We start from the raw sequence: 25,872 nt of genomic DNA, 5'->3' as shown, positions 1-25,872 counted from the left end.
GTTTTCCCCAAAACAAACAAAACCACTTAAAACACCAGGCTTAATCTTCCTGACTGAGCTCCCCCGGCCCCACAGAGCTGGATCCTGTCAAGTGTTTAAAAAAAAGATAATGATCCTTTCAGCAACTGTTAAAATTAGTTATAGCACTGTTAATTGTTCAGGTTGGGAGTATAAAGCTGAAAAAAGAGAGAGCTTGCTCTGTCATCAAGTTAAACTGATGTAGACAACTTTTGGCCCAACCAATAAAATGAGATCTGATGAACATCAAATGTGCTGTGAAGCAGTAATGGCAACGCTGGCAATGCTAACCATTAGCTAAAGCTCTTCCATTAGGCTGATTACTGTAATTTATAAGCAAGCGTGCGTTTGGGGGCACATTGGATAATTTACATGTGGTTATTATGAGAATATTATGAGCAGGTGGGCTACATTAAATAAGCTCTGAAGGAATTCTGTGAACATATAACTAGCATATCGAACAACAGTGGTGTTGAAGTTTAATGGCCAAGGCTCACCAATGGGGAAGCAGAAATTTCAAAGCACGTCTGTATTCAGATTTTTGAAAAGTAGCCCCGATTTCACTTGATATGCTATCACTTCTTTTGATTGCATGCTTGGATGAGGCCCATTTGCTACATATAGAATGTAAATTGACCTAGAATGTCAATTTAAACCTTTGTATGAGGTGTTGCCAGTCTGGTAGCTATACCTGCCCTCCATCAGCTTATCAGACACTTCCACACATTCTGAGAGACTTGATCTGAATCTGCCTCTTATTCAGATCAAGCACTTTATGTGCTGAGATTTTGTGATAATTATCAGGGTTTGGTGGATGATAGCAGCCACTTTAAGTTTAACTCATTATCGAAAAACGTCTTGTGTCACAGCTCTGCATAACTCTTCAAGGTGATAGACCTGACATGTAATCACTGACTTAACTATTTTTCTAAAAGCCTGACGTTATTCTGGTGTATTCTGAGCTGAGTCTCTGTGACTTCCAATTTCCGCTCATTCATTAAAGCCGATCTCAAACAAAGTAGAGTAATAAAAAGCATTGGGACAGCCTTTATCTCGGATATAAATTTCCTTTTTTAACCCACTTCATTACAAGCCAGTGACTCTCTTTAAATGCGAGCAAATTTGTCAATAACCGGCACATGTCAAGGCTGTCTGTTCCTTTCTCTAATTACAGACGAAGGGGTCTTGTGAGGATCACAAGGACGTTATTTTAGTTTGGCTGCAGTGTCTCTACCTCCCTCATTCGCTCACCCTCTGAGTGCACACCACTGGAGGCATCTCAGCAGGGGGGATCCTCTTTTCCAGGCCAAATGCACTCGCTACAGTAAACATCCTCTCTCCTGCTTCACTCCGGGATAGGCGGACCCGTACAAATCAGTGTCAAGGCAATGTCCCAAGGAAAGGAAATGTGTGTGAAAGATTTGTTTTCCTTTTTTTTTATTACAGGCAACCATGAGAGTAATTACAGAAAAACACTTTCAAAGCACATTCTGACATTAACAGTTAATATTCATATGAGGATTTAATCATCATGCTGTGCACACTGTAGCATCCTTCTATTTTCTTCCCGCTTACCCAACCTGGGGTCTATTCCACTCGTCTTACATCGTAGACAGGTAACCAGTCCAACACAACCCATAACACAACCACATATGGAAAAGAAATAGAAAAAACGTATAAAAGACTTGCATCAGATGTGGCCTACTTCATATAGTGAATCGTATAAGGCTCATATGATTTACTCGTGAATTTTTCAAGGGATCTTATATCTGTTTTCACTCTTGTATGCTTTTCATACAAGTTTCACACAAGACAGATACAAACTTTATAAGATTTTTATATATCTTTTCCATGTGGGAAGGCTAACACACACAGAGCACACAACCATGTGTTTCTCATCTACACCTACAATCTACAACAATTAACCTAACAAGTCTTTAGACTGTGTGGAAGCCGTAGTATCAGAGGGAGGACGTAAACTCCATAAAGAGTCAGTTCAATAGAGATCAATATATTAAGTGTTTACTGTACGAATTTCTTTATGCAAGGCCTATTATCTAGATCCAAATGATCTTTATGATGTTGTGCATACTATCTTCACATATCAGACTTTCGACTGTTTTAAAAGACTCAGGCTACATTAGTTTCCCAAAGCAGGAGTTGATCTCCCATTCATGCAGACGCTCTTCAGTAATAATATCATAACCAACTACCCTTTATATTTTTTGGACTGAAACACCATGAAGTTTTTCTTCTGCTTGAATCACGACCTTTTCTCACAGCTTCAGCATGCTCACACCCAAGTAAGCTAGTAGAACATTGCTTATAAAGCAGATTTAATTCAAGGTGGAAGTGCAATGAGCAGCATTAGATGTGAGCAACCACAGAGACTGCAGGCAGAAATTAGCGTAAAGCTAAAATATGAAACACAATTGTTAAGCATTGTGATTAAAACACCACAAAAATAATGCACATGATTAAAACAATGATAAAATATATAGATATAAAAGATATAAAACAATTAATTAAAACAAGAGTTAAATTACTGCTAATAATAATAATAAAGGATTAAATAAAATAATTAGGAATAGTAATAGTAATGTGTGCCTGTGTGATCACATATGTGTGTGCGTCTGTATGTGTCTGTGTATTACATACCTAATCACTCATAGCTTCCCTGTGCTACTGATATATCAGAGCAGTTTTTTGTTTTTTGTTTTTTTTTTCTAAGTAATCCCGCTGATTGGCTACCATCCAACCACTCCTGAGAGAAGTCTAAGCCTCTACAGCTCCCAGTTACAGCTGCAATGAGTAACAGGAGCAAGAAGCCTCTTGTGTGTAAGTGTTTGATCACTTGTTGTTTTGAACATCCTTAAATTGAAGAGGTAAAGCTTCAGTTATGAAGCAGCCCCTGATGAACCATCCTCTGCATTGAACACTTTGTGTTTGTGAGTCAAGACCGCGTGTCTTCTCTCACAACTCTGGGAATGCAGACAAACCACCTGAAGTGTAGGAACAGGTACGCCAAGCAGAGATAACACAGCCTACGCGTAATCAGTAACCACATGGTTACCGAACTGCAACTACTTCAACAAACGATATCATAAAATGTCGAAACCATGAGGTCTTGAGGTTGTTTTATTATTACTGCCTGGGACAGAAAGGTTTACCACTGACCTCTGACCATATTCAAGCTCACACCTTTAAATTTTTATCCAAATATTTACCCTCCTTTCTTAATTGTGCTCATGATTTTTTTTTCATGTCTTTAGCTTATATTGATAAATGGACTGGACTGTAGTCAACATAATTTACAAAGAGTTTGTTGTGTAAGTATCTTTATGACTCTGTGTTCTTTATTATAATCAATCGAGACATTTTTTTGGCAACTTCTAAAAAGTTTGTCGCTTTTTGGGAGGCAACTTGGTATGACATGCAGCTTGTGGCACTAAATGTGAAGAAAGTAAGAGATGAATGTGAATAAAAAGTTTAGCCTATAAATATGATCTTTCTTCATGGCTGAGGTGACCTACCAGGGGAGCCTGTGGCACAAACTTCACGAGAGTGAGTAATCAGGGCCCCTGCTGATCCTCTTCTAGCTTTCAGTGTGTTATATCTCTGTACCTTGTCTCCCTAAGTTGAGTGCAGCACGATCAATCGGCACTGATTTGGCCCAGTAATACCGTCAGTGCAATAGGAGAAAACTATGTGGCTTCTAGTTAAGTGTAGTAATTTGATTTAAAACGCCCTAAGGTCCTGTAATTGTGGTTTCATCGTGCTTGAGTTTGAGCACTTTCGCTGCCAGTGAGCAGTTAATCAAATAGCAGCAACAACACTGGCACAGTTAGCAGCAGACTTTTGGGTTTCGGGGCCACTTGCAATTAGTTTAACCCATCAAGATGAATAACATGCCCACCGGGTGGAGAGTATTTGTTTCTAGTTGACACCGGAATACCTGTTTGAGAACAACTCTCTTTATAGAAAACAGAAAAATCACGCCAGGTCTCATCAATGGGGGAAGCCTAAGCTTGTTCAGTACAGGTGAATCGTCTCCATCCTTACCTTGAACTCCACAGACAGCTGCGGCGTGTACTCCAGCGTCCAAAGCGCTCGAACCAGCGACGCCAGCTGCTCTGTCACCTCTCCCCTGGCGGTCTGCGACTCCGCTCCTCTCACCTCCCCGTTCACCCTCTGGAGGCAAATATCCGACTTATACTGCTCCAACCCGAGGTATTCGGCGAGCAGATCCGTGTTGCTGAGGCACTGAACCACGGCGTTCATGAAACAGGTGTTGCCGTGGTTCTTCAGTCCCAGCACCCCCGGGGTCTTGTCGCCGTAGCACCACGACAGCCTGTCTTTCACCGAGCCGTGAATGGACGAAACCGTGGAGCTCTTCTTTACGGTTCCTTCCCTGGAGATCTGCGAACAGTTATCTTTAAAACCACCCGACGCGCTTTGCCCGAAACCGCCGTCGTCGTCTTCTGCGTCCTGCTGTTCCGCGTCGCCAAAGTGCGCTAAAGTGCCCAAAGTTTTAAGGATCCTTCCCATGAAATTCCCAAAAGATCGAAGCGATTTCCGTCTAGTAAACCTACCAGATTTGTATTTCTTCTCCTTTGGCTTCGTCGTTTTGGGTTTCATGGGTTGTCTTCTTACCTTGCTTTCCTTACGGGTATCCATGGCTCTATCACTTAAACGGACCGAGAGAAAATGAAACAGACTATCAACGCGCACCTGTCTGCCAGGCTGTCTACCCCTCCTCCTCCCCCGTCTCACTTCTCTCCACAAACCTCACTGCCGCGAAGCCAATAAGGCACATTATTGCTGATATTATCCCATCGACATCTCGGTGCGCGCGTTTTGTCGGGTGACGATCTATCTCTGCAGGCGCTACAGAGACGAGCGGCTCTCCTTCCACATCGCAGGTTCATTTATACTTCCTCGTCGATGGCTCTCAGCGCTGGATCGTGCGCCTGGCGGTCTTTGACTCTCTCTCTCACCACCCCTATTCTTTTCTTCCCTCTTCTCCTGTCTGTAGGGCCTCATTGAATTGTCAAGGATCCTGTTTAACTGCCCGCCTCACAGGCAAGAATTTAATTAACCTGAATTAGACTGTAGGCTATCAACACAAATATGTATGTGGTTAAGTCATTCGCAACTGGTGGATAACAGGCTATTCAACTATGCATATCTACTTTATTTCACTCTGAACAAGGAAGTTGTCGTCTTTAATAGGTGACAGGTACAGCAGTGTGAATCTGCCCCCTGTAGGACCAGTTCTAACATCACCTGCCAAAACATCTGCTGAGGGTGTCAGAGAAAGCAGCACCATCCACAATACCAAACTAAATTATAGACTACTTATAAACTGCTCAGAGAACAACTAAAAAATAACTTTCCAGTATAATGGTAAATGGACGAGTTCTTATTGAGCATTTTCCAGTCTGCTTGAGCATTCAAAGTGCTTTAAACAACATGCCTCATTCACCCAAGCACTTCTCACACACACACATTCAGAAATTGCTATTTCTGCTGAAGAGCCTGTCCACATAGGTAGACCTGGTACACCTGTGCTATTTGCTCTGACAGACACCTGTTTGTGAAAGCCAATAGCATGTCTAATCAACCAATTATGGTACCAACCCAGTGGATTTAGGAATGCAGACATGGTCAAAATGACCAGTGATGGTTCGAACCATCACTGGTCATTTTGATTTAAGTGACTTTAAATGTAGCATGGTTATTGTTGCCAGACAGGCTGGTAAAACTATTTCAGGAACGTGTGATCTATTGGGACCTTCCTGCACAGCGATCCAGAGAATATTAGAATAGAATGGGCTGCTGTAGCAGAAGACCACACCCTGTGCCACTCCTATTAGCTAAGAAACATGTAGAAAACCAATGCTACAGTTCACACAGGTTCACCAAATTTGGACAATAGAAGGCAGCTGGGTGATATGTCATGTTCATCCCATCCACCCATTTTCTCCTGCTTATCACATGGACCATTTTATAAAAACTAAGTTTACCTGAATCTGGTTTCTTGAACATGACAATGATTTTACAGGGTTTCAATCTAATAGAGCAGCTTTGGGAGTGGAACAGAAGACTCACAACTGATTTGCAGCTAACAAATCTACAGCAATTGTGTGATCCTATCATGTCAATATGGACCAAAACCTCTGAGGAATGTTTCCAACAAAACAACAAATCTGAGTTAAGCATGAGTTAAGTTATGGCGGTTCTGAAGGCAAAGGGGATCCAAAAAGGGGGATACTACTATTGTATTAGTTGTGGCCAGTGAGTGTATAAAAACCAAGGTTATTAAAGTATAGATACTGACATCTACCCTTCATATTGCCATGCATACATGGTCAACATTTTCTTCATCCTGCTAATCAAATACCTAAGACATCGTCACTTGTAGACAGGTGTAGCCAAGTCTGGCAACTGTCTGCATGCACATTAATGCTGCTGCTCATACATCATAAAAGCTCGACAAAGTTAGTAAAATGTATGTTAAGATTGTTTTTGCCAGATACATTACATGCAGTTCTGCTTTTCAATGGGAATTCAGCATCTTTTGTGCAATATTCAGATTCTCATCTGAAGCTTAATTTCACAGCTCACCAGTACTAAAGATTGAATTTGGTGGACCAGATGTTCTGATTTATTAAAAGAGATAGTCAGGTCTCCATCCAAAATTCCCGTAATTTCCCCGATGCTCTTGAGCGTTGTTAGAAAAATGAACACATGTTACATGAGCATAACAAATTAACAAATTCCGAGGCAAACCGTGTCATTCTGTGTCTGTGTGTTATGAAGATGACCCGTGTTTTACAGCAATCCTCTGTTCATTATCATTGTGCTAAATGACAGTGAGAGGAATTATGCCCAAGCTTAATGAGCAGGGATTTTATTTTATTTTATTTATTTATTTTGCTGACTTGTTTTAAATTACCTGCCACAGACTGGTAACCTGTCCTGGTTTACACCACCTCTTGTCTCATGACAGTTGGGATAGGCCCCAGTCCCCCTGAATTCCATAAGAGGTAGAAATTGGACAGATCGATGGATGGTTTATATAACAATGTTATTTTTTTTGTTGTTGCAGGAAGTAGTAGTGAATTAGAATTGTACATTGCACCACTCTTTTACCATAACCCCTCAGGGAATAAACCTTATTACATTAGGGGACAGCAGTCCCCAAATATCTAGGCCTGCACTTTGTGGCAGTAGCAGATAGATGAATTACATTTTGAGTGAACTGTGTATTTCATAAACTACATAATGTCGCATTGTCTTCCATATTTTGATTTCTCGAGTCTGTAGAATCCCATTAACTGTTTTCAGTAAGTATAAGTAAGTAAGTAAGTAAAATTTATTTATATAGCGCTTTTCACAGATAAAAATCACAAAGTGCTTTACAACACAGGAAATGGGAATATAAAAACAATAAACAATAAAGAAGCGTAATGCCGACAATTTGCAAAAACTATGTTGTTATTCCTTGAAGTAAAATTTCAAATTAATGTAAATTGCTGCTCCTGCAAAGCAGTACCATTTAAGGGACTGTGATCTTTTCACTTTTATATACAGAATTATTCAGACTACTTCACTCTTGCATTTTATATTGTAAATGTAATTTTTTAAATTAATCTACAAGAAATAAAAAATAGCACCAGAAACAATAACTATTTTCACTATAAAAGTAGTTTTCCCCATTTCATGGCACACTTTTTTTCTTTAAGACCAGACCAGTCTCCCTGAGGGACACCCCAGTACCATGATGCTGCCATCCCCATGCTTCACTCTAGTGATGGTAATAACCAGCCGACTGGCCGGCCGACCGGCCGGCCGACTGGCTGGCCGACTGGCTGGCCAGTCACCTACCAGAAGGTCATCCTTCTGGTAGGTGACAGGCACATTCTTGACCAAGGCACTTTTTGTTCAATAACTCAGTTTGGTAAACTCTAGAACTCAGATGTTTTGTGTATTTTACTTTTTGTATTTCACAGACATTGAAGCCATATTTAGAAACTGATTCATCCTCTTGCCCTATTCGCAATAACATTGTGAACTCTCGATGTGTGTTTACACCAGGACATGTAGCTTAAAATGATTAACAACTGATGTGTGGCTATTACATTCTACACATCTCGAGGCTCAAAAATCAAACAGGATGACTGTCACTGCAAAGGCTCTGAATACTTTTCAAAATTAAGATTTTGATTTTTAATAGAATTTCAAAAGAGCAAAAAAAGAGAAAGGATTTATTAATGCTTTAATTTACCTTTTTTTTTTAAATTGATGGACAAATATTACCCATTTAAAAATCAACAAAACCATGCAAAAAAAATCCACTACATTACTATGCATCAGTGAGCAAAAACATCTTATACAACAACAATAACCTAACTTCATGAGGTTACATGTTTTTATTTTGGTAAGAATGTAAATCCATATTGCTAAAACAATATTAGTAACATTTGGTACATTTTTGGAAAAATTAAAAAAGAATGTCTGGATGGCTAAAAGTTTGTGTTTCTTCCCGTGTCCAAATCTCCAGTTAAGAGGAAGGAAGGTGAGGGAACTTCCAGCAAAGAATGGCTCCATCTGCACTTGTACTGACTAAGTTGCGGCTGTTGGAGCAGATTTTCACGCTGGTAATACTGCCCCCATGACCTACCCCTACGTGGGTTACTCCACCTAACATGTAGTCCCACACCTTCACCAGCTTATCATCTCCACCTGGTATGAAAAGGTGAACAACATAAGAAACCAGAATCTCTAGGGAAATATCGCTAATTATTGTGCAATACCGGTCTTTATATAAAACACATGAAAACTATATTTGCATAAAATATTCAATTAGGTTTTGATCTAAACGGGAGTATAATGGGCAATGCAGCAGGGACAAATATAAAATCGCTATCTATATATGAGTAGCAAAGAGAATTCATGGAAGAAGAAGAAGTGCAAATGAGTAATGTGCCATACCTGTCACAAAGTATTTGCCATCCTGTGAGATATGCATGCCATTGATGGCACCAGACTGCGAGGCCTCAAGTTGTCTGAGGGCAGATTTACCCTCAAACACGTCCCAGTAGGCAACCTGAGGGACAAAATGTACACAATGCACAGAAAGTCTAAGTGGAGATGAAGGTTACACATTTATACTTTATATAACTTTATACATTTATAGTTTTGTTGTTTTGTTTTTTTTTTGGGGGGGGGGGGGGGGGGGGGGGGTTACTGTGGGAAAGAATCATATGTAACAAGGAGAAAAAGGAGTTTGACTGACAAAGCATACACAGCCTTTTGATGTTTTTGTTGCATTTTCATGTTTAGTAATGTTTGTTTCTAAGGATTGATAGGCTTGCTATGCAGACTGCTACTAATGAGATCAAGTGAAAACATCTCTGTGCTTTTGTGGTATTTTTATTCAACATTATATACAGTATACACTTTACCATTTCCTATTTTGGTAGTAGTACGCAATAGGTGACCTCAGACTCTCACCTTCACTGCTTTCTCGTTTTAACTCTATATGAAAATGAGCTGGTTTGATTCTATCATATATCTAAATGAGTTTTGAACATCTCTAGGGCTTAACAGCCGTCAGAGTATCAAGTCTCACAAAAGGCGATTGTTAGTTGAAGTTATTTATAGCCCAGGTGGCAGAAGCATCACAAAACCACAGAGCGAGAACAATCCTTTCTTGTTATTTATATGACCGACCTGATTACTTCTTGGGTGGAGTAAATGAAAGCCCAGATGGACTTGATCATTAAAATTAGGCTTCAGACATGAATGAGTTCCTAGTAGAAGATTTAACAATTCACCCTGTGTGATTTTAAAAGTCAAGAAGCTGTTTAGAAAGCAGTAAAGCACTCAAAACACTGATGCTAAACACACTGCATTTCAAAGTCAGTAAGGAGTTGAGAGAAGGAGATGGAGTTACCACAATTAGCTATTTGTAAAGGTCATGTTAAACAAGGCTGTTCACACAGAGCCCGATGCTTATGAGAACAGAGTTTCATTTTTTGCCCATTATGCCTAATAGGAAGGCAAATAATAAGGGATATGTAATCTTTCACACATATTGAATATTGTGCTTACATGGAATGAAAACTAATAGATAGAAAAAAATAGAAACCAAATCTTCCTAATGTAACCAAATCAGAATGTAAGGCTTAAATCTGAACAAAACAATGCTCATTTCTCAGCTAAGGCCTGCATTAATCGATAACATATTTAGTGAGATGTCTTTTCAAACAAACCAGCGCCTTAAATTTTTTTTAATCATTGCTCTATGATTAATAAAAAGAAGTTAATGGTGAAATTAAATAGTTTATTATTCGCATAGCCACGATAAAAGTTACTGTAACAATGTTCCGATCTCTTCTTCTCTCTTAGATCATTTTCCATCCCTTCCTCGCCGCCACAGTCACGACCCCTTCCACCTTTCTCATCTCATTTCAGCAGCTTATTAGAGGCTTCCACCTGTGTGAGTTGTCTTGGCCCATCTGTGATCCCTCAGCCTCGGTCTGGGAAACTGGCTCACAGCCATGACATGGGCAACCAGGAAATTAATTACGTGCAGTAAGTGAGAGCAGGTCTGAAAAACATACTCTTAGGACTGCTCCACTTATAAGGACAAATCTCAGGCTATAAGCAGCGTATAGTTGCCTGGGCTACACAGAAGGTTAGAAGCTTTAGCTTATAGAAAATATGCACAGTTACCTAAGGTTATTATGAGCTAGTAATTAATTACTATCAAGGCTATGCCTCCTTTTTAGCAGAAATAATGTAGTCCAACTGGTTTCAGCTATAATCCCATATCCTTACCTTGAAAAGACGAAGTAAGCATCATATACTTACTACACCAAAAAGCAAACGCATCATTATCATTGCCAGCAACATCCTGATCACAAAGCATCTCATTAATACAACTGCTCCCTGACCCTACACCGTCATCCCCCCACCCCTCCTGGCCACTCTCTTTCTCTTCACATTTTTTCTCACATGCTGGTTTGCATCCTGTGAATTTACTCATAGAGTCATGCTGGGAGGTGAAGAAGGCTTGGAGTACAGAGAGGAGAGAGAGGAGAGAGAGAGAGCATTGCTGTTTGTTGAACCAGACAGAGTGCCTGTGTCCTGGGATGAGCAGATGGTGGATCTGGCTGGCACTTGGGTGGCATAGGCACATCCGCAGGAAGGCACGAACACCACAACGCTCCCCTCTATCTCTCCTCTTTCTCGCTCTCTTTGAATGCCTCCTTCCCACTTTCTCTCCGCTCGCTCAGCACACCCACCGCGCTGTGTTAATCAGCACAACTTGTCCTCACCTCTCAGCATGCGGGGACGGCAGCAATATGGGTCCAGTGTGTAGCCGGGTTCAAGGGGTGTGGATAAATTGCACAATCAAGGAAAAAAGTGTTTCATTCTGCAGCAGTAAAGGTCCAAGCTTATGTAAATAAGAAGTGCTTTATAATCAAAATTATAAAAAAAAATTGTGGAGTCAAAGGGTGTGTTTTTGCACCAGTGACTAGCAGCCGGCACAATGGCTTAATTGCTGTATACTGAGCTAAGAAACAAATTAGAAGCGTTCAAGCTAATCTGCAGAAATGCAGATTTCATTGTGCTACTCTTTGCTGATCTTAGTAAAGCTGCAGATTTTTCTGTCATTCTCATTAAGTGGAGATTTCAATAACCATAACAACATAATGAGGACTCTACACTGTGACTGTTTAGTGCCAGTCTATTTGCATCCTGTTTTGTTTTTTTTATCATTATAATGATTACTTTTTTCTCCTCTAAGCTAGACAGTTGAGTATTAAGTCTGAGGGAAAATATATGGAGTACATGGACTACAGCAAACAACAAAAAGTACTTTAAGGGAAAAAAAAAGTAGTTATTATAGACTCACTATGAACTGCAACAGTTTACAGCTATGTTATCAACAGATTATGAAAAAACAATGGTGTTACAGTGTGATATTCACAGTGTGATCTCTGGGCACTGGATATTTGGAATTGGCTCTGAATTATTTAATTCATTTTCAGAAAAGAAGCCAAACTGTAGAGCAATACTTATTTGTACCAGTGCATGGTGTAGTGAGTCAGAGCAGCCATAAGTTTTCTCTGAGCCCAACTGGGGAAGACATAATGCCAACAGACAGACAATGACTTTTATCATCACCAGCACCAACTGGAACCCACACTCTGAAATGCTAAAACAGAAGCAACCAAGACTAAACTCCAGAGGAGCTTCAACCAGCTCTTGAAGCAAAGAAAATGAATTAATTTAATGAACTGGCACCATCTCTTCTAAACTGTAAAGATCAAAGCTGTCAATGCTAACACATCACATGTTCTATCTGTCAAACATCATGCACATTTTCCCCCAGAAAACTTGTCAACACGATCATGCCAAAGCTTGAAACCTGGAGCCCCCATAGCTGGTGAAGACTAAGTGAAGTGAGATCTACTGATGATGCTAATGTAGCACCATGGATGATACCTACCGTGACTGTTACAGAGACTAACAGGCTGATCTACACCAAGAACGGTGTGGATCATACATACATCATACATGGAACGCCATATCCAAGTGGCCGGCATAATATACAGAAACATCTGTGCTGAGTATGGACTGGAAGTCTCAAGGGCATAATGGGAGACACCCCGTACGATGGTCGAGAATGACCGAGCTAAGATCCCATGGGACTTCCAGATACAGTAGGACAAAATGGTGGTGGTTAACCAACCCCACATAGTAGTGGTGGACAAGCAGAGGAAGTCAGTCGTAGTGATAGACATAGCAATACCGAATGACAGCAACATCAGGAAGAAGGATCACAAGAAACTGGAGAAGTACAAAGGACGCAGAGAAGAGCTCAAGAAGATGTGGAGGGTGAAGGTAACAGTGGTCCCCGTGGTAATCGGAGCGCTAGATGCAGTGACTCCCAAGCCAAAGCAAGTCTCTCCAGCAGATCCCAGGAACAACATCCGAGATCTCTGTCCAGAAGATCGCAGTCCTAGGAACAGCTAAGAGACTGCGCAGGACCCCCAAGCTCGAGGGGATTTTTTTTAATCAAAGGTTTACTTATTTAAATAAATAATCATTAAAGGACATATGCTTGGTATAAACTGAATGTATAACAATGAAGTAAATTTCATTTGATGAGACTTCTTTAAATTGTCATTTTCTTTTTTTCTCTTTTTTTTGTCATTTTCAATTGAACAGATTCCATTAAATTTATTTTTTTGTATTGTACTTCTCTATACTGTAAATTCTACATGCAATCAAATTAATTATGGTCAGCATTTTGGGCATAAACATTTTTTGTATCCATCTTTTTGTGTGAAAACAAACTCATAAACCACATTTTCTTGGTTCTTACTACAGGGGTGGCTACACTAAAACATTTTTGTCAGAATTAAGCAAATTCTGACTAAAGAAGTTTTAGCAAAATGATCATTAACAAATTCTGACTATACATACCTCTGAGGCCACCATAAAAAACTGGCTTAAAGATAAATCAAGTGAAAAATGTGTGTTTAAATTACTGCCTGCTAGAATGCCAATAAAAATACAGAAATGCACTTAGCAACAAGAAAAAAAAAGATTCTTAATCCAAAAACACACCTTTCTGTCAGTGCCACTGGTGATGATCTGAAATTCCTCTGGATGGTAGCACACAGTCCGGAACAGTGTGTTGGCAATCATCATTTGACGAACTACGAATCGCCTATAAAAGATTATACAAAAGAGACAAAAGACAAGAAATGACGGGAAGGAAGATGAGTTTGACAGGTGTTGCAATAGACTTGGCAAAAAATAACTCATATGAGGTGCATGTGTCTTCATACCATGACCAGACTGTTTAGTGTGAACAAACCCTGTTCAAATTTTAAACAAAAAAAGCATAAATCACAAAACAATCTGTATATACAAATGTTCTGAAGTGCACATATTTTCTCTTGTGCAGACAGGGTGTCAGTCTAAATTAATTTAGACTTTTCTACTAATCCATTTAAATAACTTGTTAGTAGTCATACTAAAAAGAGAATCCATGATAATTGTATGGGTACTGCCTAGAAGCCTTTAATCCACAGACTCGTTCATGAAGAGGACAGACAATGAAAAAAATGACCATAGTCAGTTTTCAACAGCTTATTGTACTCCCAGAAGAAGCTCACAGATTAAAGGATTTTAAGCTCGCTTATAAAGAACTGGATTTCTTTTTTATCTCACTGTATGAGCCACACATCCACTTCACAATTTCTCTCTTATGACAAGTCAGACATGAAGACAGTGCTCTTCTTTCCTCTCACTTTGTCTCTGGTGGCTATACGTATTATTACCAGATATGTACATTACTTTTCACAGAATAATGTGATTAGCTCATTCAGTAATGTGCCTAACTACTTCATTTTCACTTCACTTGCTCTCAGCATTTTTCTTTGATGAAACTGAGAAATAATTATTACAATTTTGACTTAGTGAAGTGGCTCTGCAGTAATTTTTGGCATTTTGTTGTACTACTAAACAACATTTCATACATAAATAATATTTCATACACTAATATTACAATATTAAACACTTTAAAGATGTTACATGGACACAATGTGTGGGTTATGGTTTGCAGATAGGCTACTCACACTATGTCCCAGATGATGCAGGTACCGTCAGAGCTTGCAGAGACACACTCTGTGTCGTCACTCTTGATTTTGAGACAAGTGACAGCAGCTTTGTGCTTTTTCATAGCCTCCAGCAACCGATAGCTACGTGGCTTCAGCTCCCAAACACACACCTATGATAGTTAAACCCAAACTCATTCATTAGGAAAACTATATTTAACTTTATTTATAAACATACAAATATGCTATGGATGCAACAATCAATTTTCATTAAAGACATCTTCAACAGTATGTCTTCTGTTCTTTTGAAATCATGTCAGTCTTCAATGATATTGCATGCTATAGAGATAAACCCCAAATTTAAATGCTGAATGTGTATTTGAAGGGTGCACAGCACAGTCTAGTATGGTGTGTCTGTATAACGAATATAAAGAATGCATAAACTCTTCCAATATTTGCACTAAGCACTGGAATAACTCACAGCTGCTTGTCTTGGAGAAAAATTAGCAATTCTAATTATATGACTAGACATGAGATGCAAACATTCTTATCTTTAAATCAGTTTTGTCACGTTCAGTAGGCATTCCCAAATCAATAACAAAAAAATGTTTTGGGAAAGTCTGAAAATAGTTATGGCAGGATATGGACTACAACTAAAGCTCAATTATCAGGCAGGATAGCCATTTCATATCCATTTCATAATTCTTGTTGATGATATACTGTGAGAAATTGTGCCAAAGTCTCAAGCTGCCCAAGATTTTTTTTTAAATTTTGCTAGGAAAACGGAAAATCTGTGATGTGATTTATTGAAACATGCAAACATAAATGGACAACAGAGTTTGTACAATTCTGACAAGCTTGAAAGTCTGTATTTGGGACCTTATTCTTCAACACCGCCTGAACTCTTGTAGGCAAGCTTTCTTGTAATTTCTTTGTAATCTTCAGGAATAGTTCTCCAGGCTTCTTGAATGACATTCCAAGCTCTTCTTTGGATGTCGGCTGCCTTTTGCTCCATTCTCTCCATTCCGTTCATGTGAACATTGTTGTTGAGGTCCTGGCTCTGAGGATGCCTATCCATGACTGACAGTGTTTCATAGTGTGTTTGACTATCCAGGTAGTATCACTGTAGTATCTTTGGAATCATTGCCATGTTGATAAATGAAGCCCTTGCTGACACTTTTCAGTCAGTAATGCATGGTCTATCGAAATCTGATCATACTTTTTTGCATTTATAATTACCTCAGTTTTACAAGTACATATTACTGTTGATATTAATGAGGATTTGAAACAAAAAAATAATCTAATTTTGATTTTAAACTCGATAAGACCTGTGTAATTTGGCATACCTCATCGGGTTTTTTTTTTAGCTTTTGCCATCCTTAAGAATGGATTCTTGACCATTACCCTTCCATTGTGGGCGATCGTGGCTCAAGAGTTGGGAGTTCGCCTTGTAATCGGAAGGTTGCCGGTTCGAGCCCCTTGGACAGTCTCGATCGTTGTGTACTTGGGCAAGACACTTCACCCGTTGCCTACTGGTGGTGCCAGTGTCCGGCAGCCTCGCGTCTGTCAGTGCGCCCCAGGGTGGCTGTGGCTATCACCAGTGTATGAATGGGTGGATGACTGGATGTGTAAAGCGCTTTGGGGTCCTTAGGGACTAGTAAAGCGCTATACAAATACAGGCCATTTACCTTTTTTTTTTTTTTACCATTGAGACTAGTTCTGATGAGGCTTAGGGAAAAAGCAGATGAATCAGCTAAGGGGTGTAAATGTAAAATGTATCTCTCGGATCCTGTCTCAGTTCTTTGATAGATTTTTCCTATTTCTTAAGGACATGACTACATCTACTATAGATAGTTTTCATGCCTACAACTCCTGTCTACTTGTTCAGTTTCCTCAAATTTTTAAGGACACAATGAACAGATATGTTTATAGCTAATAGCTCTTTTAGAATCACCTTGTTGGTGCAAAAATCCAGTTTTATGCCTGACAAACTGTGTTATCTTTGGAATTTATGTTGATTCAACCAAAGAAAAAGGATCATTTTGAGTGTTTTTGTGACAGGCTGCTAGTAATAAAGTGCTAAAGGTAGAATATAAAGCTGGATTTTTGCTAAGTTCTATGTTATATGTAAACACAACACTGGTTTATTCTGTGATTGAAGTGCCGTTTTATGCTTTATGAGTCAATGTAAAAACTAAAAACATTCTTCTGAAAATAGACTGAACAGTTCTCAACAGACTAGACTGAAAATTAACAAAAAAGAAGAAATTTTTTTTTAAAGACCTTCAGACAGTCTCTGGAAATATTGCTGAACTATTTTAAAACTTATAAGAACATCTGGCTCCTTAGAAGCATAAAGCCAAGAAATGAGGAGCGGCTCAAGACTTTAATATTAAAATATAAATTAAACAATAATATATATCTAATAGTGAACAAATTATAGGTTCATTGATATTATTTCCACTGACCTGTCCTTCTCCCCCTCCACTGACAATCCTTTTGCAATCCCTTGTGCCAGCAATGGCCGTTGCACCCATTGTGTGTGCATTGTGAATGGTGAGCATGAGTTTTCCACTTTCTGGTCCAAACAGACGTATCTTACCATCATTCCATGCTAGAAGACAATGACAGCTAGAGATTAATCTGATTCTGCACAAGAAACAGAACTTTTCAGTAAGTGAAAAGAAACTTTACTTTTATATTTCAGATTTCTGCGCTACTGTAATTGAGATGGCTCGTTATCACCTATTCAAAACATATTTCAAAACAGAAAATTGTTACAGAAATCGCTCTCTGAGTCCTACCACTGATGATGCTTTGTCCATTAAACATGAAGTCCACCGAATTGCAGGTCACATTGGGTATAGTGATGCGCAACAGCTCTTTAGGCTTGCCTGTGTACCACACTCTGATATCTTCATCTGAGCAGGTTGCAAATAGTTCAGATGTTCCACTAGTGGAAAAATGTGAGGAAAAATAGAGAATTATAGTTGTGTGGTATGGGTTGTTAATATAATTATGTAAATAATTAATTAAAAGTAATATTTTACTCAGGTCTTAGACACATACATAAAACCAATAACATTTCCTCAGAATATGTAGACATGTGGCATGTATATGTCACCCTCTAGTGAGTACAACAGGTAAATAAAGTAATGAATCAGAAACAATTTCAGCACAGTTTAAGCATTGTGGTTTTTCTTTGCTGCATTTGACACATAACATAATGTTTATTTTCTTGCATTTCTGGGTACAAGAGAAAATGTGTGTTTCTGAGGGGCATGGTGAAGGAGAAAAAGGAACAGACTGACTGTTTTCTGATCAATTCTCTTTATCAGGGCATTTATGTTTTATTGCAGAACACTATTTAAATTCTCTTTTCTGACACTTACAACAAGATGGCTACGTCCTTGACAGCATCATTATGGCTGGTGGATATGAGTTCCACTTTGAAATTCTCATAACTGAAGCGATACATCTGAGCAGCCTCTGTGCCAACAAAAAACTCATTTCCATCTCCTAATGTAGCAATGGAGGTTACTGCCTTTTCCAGATCGACTTTCCTGATGTGAGGTAAAGGAAAAAAGTACAAAAATGCAAAAATAAACTAAAGCATTTGAATGCTGAAAATCTAGAAAATTCAAAGGTAACAATTATGCACACTAGGGATATTTTATAGTGAAATAATTCAGTCATAGAACTCACTTAAGAGTTTTGAAGTTAGTCCCAGAACACAAAGTGACAGTGCCAGATCCACAGCCTACAAGTAGGTCCCCAGACTTCAGTATCTTTATGACATTGACACCCTGCAAAGAAAAGGATGAAACTATGATTTTCATTACATTTTTCTAAAACAATTATGCATATTTGAATATATCACTTTTTAAAATTCCTAGATCGTTGACAGCTTCTCATAACTTAAGAAATTTTTAACTATGTGACATGAACCATGGCTTTTCCTTCCACAAGGATTCCTATTAAGCACAGGGCATGAGTACGGAGTGGCTGAATGACTGAAATCAAAGCACCCAATAAGGAATGCAATGAATGACCTCTACAATGATGACTTACCATGCTGTATTTTGATTTAGCTGGACCGCAGTGATTCAGAAGCTTTGTCTTCAGGTTAACTTTCATTATGTCTCCACTCATGGTGCCGCAGAAAATGAACTGATCATCCTCTGAAATCTGTACAGCAATATTGATAGTGCAACCACATTATTTCACTATATCTGGTGTGCTATAAGTTTGGAAGATTAAAAAAGTTGAGTTTCACTATTATTATCCTTATGCACCTTCTGCAGCCATACTATTAGTGTTTTATTGATTTGTTAAGTTTTTGCCTGCAGATGGTTTGCATATGCCTTCATACCTCTAAGCATTTCACAGTCCTCTTGAGCTTGCCTGTCTGACACTCTGTAGGCCTGATCTTTCTGTTGGGGAGGTCCAGTTCCCAAACTCGCAATGTTCCACTGCCCAAAGAAGACCAGTGATATTAAATCACTTTTATGCAATAACAAGGAGCGTGAAAACCCACATTGTGAAGCTAGGTATGCAGAAAAATAGCAATAGGTAGATGCCTTGTCATTTTATAAGCAGGTTCAATAAAATCTAATTCACAGATAACCTAACAATTACAAATTAAAAATCTAATGTGACATTTAGCTTGGTTTAAAAAAACACAGAAAAGAAAAAATAGTAGACACCATTCACTCACCTCCCTGCTGACACAAAGATGTTGTCATTTGTGTTTGAGTATTGCAAAATCAGGGAGTGACCAGCACTCTGCGCTGAAGCTGGGCTCCCACATATAGCTTGCTTAGTCTCAATATTCCACACAACTATACTGTAAACAAACACAAAAGATCATTAGTACAGTACATTTGATAGGCCATCTAGAAATTGATGTACCCCTTTTTGTGCAGATAAAGATAATTAAAGGCCATACCATGTGTATTTATGGACATTGCACATCAACACACATTTCAGTAAATGTACTAGTGTAGACATTTGGCTAACTCTCACCTCAAGACACATGAAATCTATTAAACCAGGAACAACAAACCAGTATATATAATAAAACAGACTTCACAAAAACGCAGAGCTTGACCTCATACTGGACTGTCTTTAAATCATGATTCTTATATCATATTTAATAAAAAATAATATGTGCCACTGTGTCTGCTAAGTCTTAACGGATCTACAATGTATGAGCTTCAGTCACTGAAAGCTAACTATCCAAATGGAGTCTACTTCACAAGTTCAATACGTCCCCTCTGCCAACAAATGCAGGGTGTTTGTCATTTGTTGCTTCCTGCTTCATAAAACACAAATAAGGGGAAGAGCTGAGCCATGTGCAATCTTATAACAAGCATCTTTAAATCTAAAGACTGGCCCAGCTTAGGTTATTCTGGTTTATTAGGGAGTCACAATAGCAAAGGACTTTTGCTTTCCTTTCCAGTACCTTACTAGCCTGGATGTATTCTGACTGTACAACTTCCTGTGTTCTACAAGAACCTTGTGCCTGGCTTGTTAAACAGTAAAACAAACGTGGCATGATCATTTCTCAATGAAATATAGTGTGCTATGTTGGCAATTAGACAATTACTGTGCAAGGCAATGTGTATTTCCATTCTGCAATCTTACTATCTGAACTTGCACCCAGCTGCATCATTCAGCCATAATGTTTACCTGCCATCATCTTGACCCCCAAGGGACACCAGGTACTTGTCATTAGGAGAAAAGGCCAGTGCCTCTACCTTTGCCTTGTGGAGCACCAGCTCTGTATAGATTGTTCGGGTCGCATAGTCCCAGATTATTATTGTAGCCTAGGACAACATATTAAGTAGAATATTGTAATTTATTCATCAAAATTATTTAACCCAATATCTGATGGCAGATTTGCCAGGTAGTTACAAAAACATTCAATCATTCCTGACTAAGATTACCTTAAAGCCCATAAAGTTGACCTGTCCAGAGGCAATATACAGTCCACTTTTTGACACTGAAATACAGGTTACATTGTTTGTATGGCCATGTAAGAACTCCTGTTTGCCATCTTTAATTCTCTTCAGAATGATTGTGCATCCAAGAGGGTAGATCATGTGCTCGTTGTCTGGATGGACTCTTAGGCCAGAAGAAACATGTCCTGGTGAAATAAAGCAGAGTACATTGAACAGACAATCTGTTTGTGATTATGAAGGTGGATGGTTGTTTTAAAAGCTGTATAATAATAACGGGAATGTGCACTATCTTCATAGCTACACATGTAAGTTCAAAATGTAATCTTAACAACAAAGGTACAGTCTAAATCACACAAGGGGACGAGAACTCAGCCGCTAGACAGCTCTGGAACAAGGAGAACATCAATTTTGGACTTTTAACTGTAATTTAAAGTTTTACAGCTTTTCCTACTGTTAAAGACCTAAGTTAAAGACCGCGCAATGTTTTTAATATTAAAAAACTAACACTGTGTACAGTACTTAGCGTGTTACTCCAGACTTTTCAGCTGTCGTATCAGAAAGTTAATTTAAGTTTACAGGGGGGAAACTTACCGTTAAAGCCAATAACAGCCTCCAGTTCGAGCCGAGGTATACTTTCTGTTTCAACATCCATTATCAAACTAACTGTATTTTATTCACCCGAAAAAACCTGTATTTTAACCAGTAAATTCAAATTTTGTTTAAATAGCGGTAATTATTTTTTCTCAGGCAGGTGAAGTAGTTCACACCAAACAAACGGTCGCCCAGCAACATCAATAAAGCGCCACCGGCTGAATGACGTTTCTCTGCTGCATTCACGTGGTATCGGAAATTTGACATTTGAAACAGCCGTACACAAAAACAATTAAACATAATTGGCAAATTACACTGGAAAATCGGTATTGCATTTGTAGGGTTCACTGTATTTGCACTATGGATAAAGATGACAAATTAATCTGTGACCTATACTGGCATTATACAAAAAACTTAAAATTCTCTCATTTCACAAATAAACATGTCACAGAAGAATCTGGGACATAACAGAACAAATAAAAATACATTTCAGCACATTTACTGATTATCAGTACAAAAACATTGAATGCCCATTGTCTGAAATTACTACAGAGTTCATCACAGTACATCACAATGTATCTTTATTGAATGCAAGCTATCGTGCATGAATAAGATAAAAATCATTGGATTACACAACTACATTATATATATGTTGTACATCTAATATAAAATTATACTGATATAAAAACTTAAAAAGTACAATGTTCTTTGTTCATTGAATTTTTTTCCACAACTTGTACAAGCTTAAAAATGCTACTGCACTCAAGAGTGGAGTACCACTGGCCACTGTGACATCACTGCAGGTCCTGCCCAGAGGACAATAGTGCAGTTCATTTTTCTTTTTTACTCTAATTTAGAAGAGCATAACCATGTTGTAAAGATTTAACTACTGAAAAAAATACTGTAATTGGCTGTAAATGCAAAATCTGCAAATTTGACACTTATTATGATGGCAAATTAGGTAACAAATATTTTTAAAAGAAAGTACACTTTGTTTTATAAACTGCAGAAAGAAGCAATACTTAGCTACATCCTGGTTTGCACTGCACCATACAAAATGTTGTACTGATATAACTGTAGGTCCAGAGAAACTTTCCAGCCATTTGGTAGGGCAACTGTATTATCTTGTCCTTTGGTAAAGAACTATGAAATATTCTTAAACGCTAACCACACCACATGTCATAACAGTGAACTGTGAACAGAGCAGGCCTACACTGAGCTGTGAGATCAAACAGTAGATATTCTAGGCACATCCAAAATTTTAACTGCTGCTGTACTCCAGTTAATACAGACTTCAGCAAACACATCTTCTAGCACTGACCTGGTGCCCTGTCCTAACTGAGATTTTTAAAAAGAATTTTAGTGGACAGTCAGCAATGAAAGCAGAAAGGTGAATCATCACAAGAACTTTAAATAACTTGTCAATAGAACAAACTCTCTCAAAACTAAATGAAGAGGAAATGTGCTTTTAATAAACACTCAACTTTTACGTTACACTGTCGGGATTCTCTGAAGGTCCTTCAAAACTTAGTATTTCTTTGGATGTGTCCCCAGCCATCTGTCTGTGTGCGTGTGACCTCCGGTGTCTGCTGAGAGAATGGCTCCATGAAAACCTGCGGCCGCAAGTGAGGCACAGATAGGGTCTCTCTCCAGTATGTGTCCGCCGATGCTTTGTCAGTGACTTGTATCGCGTGAACGTTGCTCCACATTCATTACAAATATATTTTTCTGACTTAATATGAACATTTTGTTCATGCTCTTTCATGTTGCCCAGCTGTGAAAAGCCTTTACCACACACAGGGCAAAGATGTGGCTTCTCCCCTGTGTGGGTCAATCCATGAATATTCAAATCCTGGCGAGAATAAAACTGCTTGCCACAGATAATGCATTTGTATGGTCTTTCCCCTGTGTGGCTCCTCATGTGCCTTTTCAGTCCCTCAGAGCGAGAGAAGCAGCTCTCACATAAGGTACATTTGAAAGGCTTCTCTCCTGTGTGGGAGCGGAAGTGCCTACGGAGCTCCGAGGCCTTGAAGAAACACATCCCGCAATCCGCACAACTGTGAGGTTTTTCTGGCTGCTCCTCGTGTGTCTTTTCGTGTGCTTTGCAGTGACCTGACTCGGAGAATCCCTTACCGCAGACCGAACAGGTGAAAGGCTTCTCTCCAGTGTGCATACGCTTGTGACGAATGAGTTTGTTAAGTTTGCTGAACGTCTTCATGCAGTATGAACACTGATGAGGTACCCTGGGTTGTTTTGTGTGTGTGCGTTTATGCCTCTCTAATTTTGAGGGTCTATTGAACACTTTTCCACAGTCAGGACAGGGGTGCTTGTTAGTCCTACTGTGGCAATTCCGGTGTCGGATCAGCTTCTCTTGTTGTGTAAAGCTCTTATTACAATGCTCACAGTTATGAAGAGTCTTGGGCTTCCTTGTGTGTACAGGTTTATGCCTCTCCAGCTTTGACGGTCTGTCAAATATCTTGCCACAGACAGTGCAAGGGTAACACTTGTCTGATGTGTTGCTCTGTGGCTGTTTGGAGTTCTCTGGCTCGGTGATCACTGAAGCATCACTGGAATCTGATTCTGAGATTATTTTCACCACCACTATTTCTGGACCTGAAGAGGAATCACATTAAAAACACACAAGAGTGTGTTACTGGCTGAAGTGACTTAGCAAATCTCAGTTAGCAAAACACAATGATGAACTTTTATCGTGTTACACATATCAGGGCTCTAGAGTGTGACCAATTTGATCGCAAATGCAAACTAATTTCTCAATGGAGCAACTAAAAAAAATCCTAGGTCGTACCAGTGTGACCAGCCATTCGAGTAAAAATAGGTCTCTGTATGGTCAATAACAGACACACAGAATGCCCATATCGTGGTCAAACCAATCAGAGATAATCATGGGCGAACCTCTCAGATGCCCATGCCCATGGTAAGATGTTCAGATATTGAGATGTTAAATTTGAAGCCTTTGAGGCATTTTTAATTTTGACTTCTTTTTATTTTATATAGCTTGAGATATTTTAAGTTTCAATTTCAGCTCAGTGAAGCACTTTAAGTACAAGCAGTACCGTATTTTTTGGACTATATGTATGAATTCTGGTTGTGCTTATTGACTGCGAACTGATTTTATGTGGTACACAGCACTCAAAAATCTGTCAAAATGTTTTAGTACGACTTTGGTAAGCTACGAAGCTGCACCGCTTGATGGATTGTTGGAGCATTACGGCTACCGTACTCAAGAGCCTCGCAGAGTAATACATACACACATAATATTACCGTATTGTGTGTATATAAGGACCCCAAAATGGCACCTGTTAAGAGACATGCTTATGAAGCGGATTTCAAACTCTATCAGTCATGCAGTAGAACATAGGAATAGAGCAGCTGCGACAGAATTCAGCATTAATGAATCAATGGTGTGGAAGTGGAGGAAACAAGAAGAATGATTGGAGTAAAGTTTGACTTATATGACTGTTTGGTTTTGCTTAATGCGCCTTATGATCTGGTGCGCCTTATGGTCCTTATGGTAACTTATCTTTCTTGTAGAAATGTGCTCCAAATAAAGAACTTTGTGTTGGCAAGATTGTTAGTTAATCATTTACAAGTCAGTATTGTCTGTATGGACAGCAATTTAACAAAAAAAAAGTGAACATGTAAAGCTGCTGTGTTAAGCGATGCGGTTGTAAAATTTGAGTGCACCTAAACTTTGTGCTGGTGCATCTAAGAAAAAAAGTTAGGTGCACCAGTGCAACTGTGGCAAAAAGTTAGTCTAGAGCCCTGCATATTTAATCCATGCTCAACGGGACTTCAAAAAAAGTGAACTTATTTATTGCACAAATGTTGACCAAAGGGGGAAAAAACATGCAAAAATACCCTCAATACATACTTTCCTCTGCAGATTCTGTTTTAGGGACAGGTGTGGTGTCTGGGCCCATTGCTGCAGCCTGTTGATGTACAATCCATAAAGAGTTAAGGAACAAATACACAATATCACATATTGTAGATTTACTATTACAGCTTCCACGATGCAAACTCGTACTGTAGCTAATGTCTGAGACCAAAAGGACTCATTAGACACATCCAGGGAAATTTAAACAAAACCGATGTGAGAAGTGGACAATAAGCATTGATACAGCTAATACAAAATCTTAATGGAGAGCTATTTCAGATGAGCAGCTGTCAAGTTATCCCTGTGAAATCCAAGTAATTTGGTGTTTGAGTTTGTAAAAAACAACAACAACATAAGCACCAGCAATTAGACTATTGTGTAAGCCTGTGGCAAAAGACAATTTAATGTATTTAATTGGACCTTCCTGACTAACTGGCTGTGACTTGTTTATGTGGCTAACTACTGATTAGTTAGTTGGAAGTTAGTTGAAAAATCTACTTATCAGTCCTCCCTGGTGGACAAACTATGCAAAACAGATACTATCGCTAAATTACCTCAAATCTACATTCATCAGACACTTTATCAGGTACACCTTGCTAGTACCATTTTTTAACTCCAACTGTATTAAGAACTGCAGCAATTCCTCCTAGCCCAAATGCCGGTGCTGATATTATCAGACCAGGTCACATTTTTGCAACTTTTTATAGATCACAGGAGTGGCATCTCCTGTGATGTATAGGAGATGCTACTTCTGCTGCTG

The 25,872-nt window shown here is 39.0% G+C and overlaps 3 protein-coding genes across 5 annotated transcripts in view; all 3 read right to left on the bottom strand.

The window, feature by feature from the left end:
* usp43a (ubiquitin specific peptidase 43a) overlaps window positions 1-5,160 on the bottom strand; it is a 63,038-nt gene extending 57,878 nt beyond the window's left edge. The window contains exon 1 of the mRNA XM_084930988.1: window positions 4,081-5,160. Coding sequence (XP_084787114.1) covers window positions 4,081-4,695 — 615 coding nt within the window. The 5' untranslated portion in view covers window positions 4,696-5,160. The remainder of the gene's footprint in view (window positions 1-4,080) is intronic.
* A 2,765-nt stretch (window positions 5,161-7,925) lies between these two features.
* cfap52 (cilia and flagella associated protein 52) lies at window positions 7,926-21,670 on the bottom strand. The gene is made up of 14 exons (XM_084930984.1): window positions 21,218-21,670; window positions 20,612-20,811; window positions 20,355-20,491; window positions 19,381-19,509; window positions 19,036-19,135; window positions 18,735-18,851; window positions 18,369-18,469; window positions 18,056-18,226; window positions 17,468-17,616; window positions 17,132-17,277; window positions 14,685-14,836; window positions 13,669-13,771; window positions 9,016-9,130; window positions 7,926-8,766 (listed from the first exon to the last, which is right to left on the bottom strand). Exons 1-14 carry the CDS (start codon window positions 21,276-21,278, stop codon window positions 8,585-8,587), a joined length of 1,863 nt encoding a protein of 620 aa, XP_084787110.1. The 5' UTR covers window positions 21,279-21,670; the 3' UTR covers window positions 7,926-8,584.
* Window positions 21,671-21,775: 105 nt separating this feature from the next.
* LOC146385321 (uncharacterized) overlaps window positions 21,776-25,872 on the bottom strand; it is a 5,212-nt gene continuing 1,115 nt past the window's right edge. For 2 of the 3 annotated variants that reach the window (XM_084930987.1, XM_084930985.1), the window contains exons 2-3: window positions 25,110-25,167; window positions 21,776-23,830 (exon numbers count right to left, since the gene is read on the bottom strand). In XM_084930987.1, the coding sequence (XP_084787113.1) occupies window positions 22,704-23,830; window positions 25,110-25,158 (1,176 nt within the window). In that variant the 5' untranslated portion in view covers window positions 25,159-25,167 and the 3' untranslated portion in view covers window positions 21,776-22,703. Of the gene's footprint in view, window positions 23,831-25,109 lie in introns of all 3 variants that reach the window. The other variant, XM_084930986.1, reaches the window with a different exon arrangement.

Source organism: Perissodus microlepis, chromosome 6, assembly GCF_051167445.1.
Source record: "Perissodus microlepis isolate ML-2025 ecotype Zambia chromosome 6, ASM5116744v1, whole genome shotgun sequence".
In the NCBI taxonomy this organism is placed as follows: Eukaryota; Metazoa; Chordata; class Actinopteri; order Cichliformes; family Cichlidae; genus Perissodus; species Perissodus microlepis.
The sequence above is the reverse complement of the archived record's forward strand: the minus strand, read 5'-3'. Positions and strand labels throughout refer to the sequence as shown.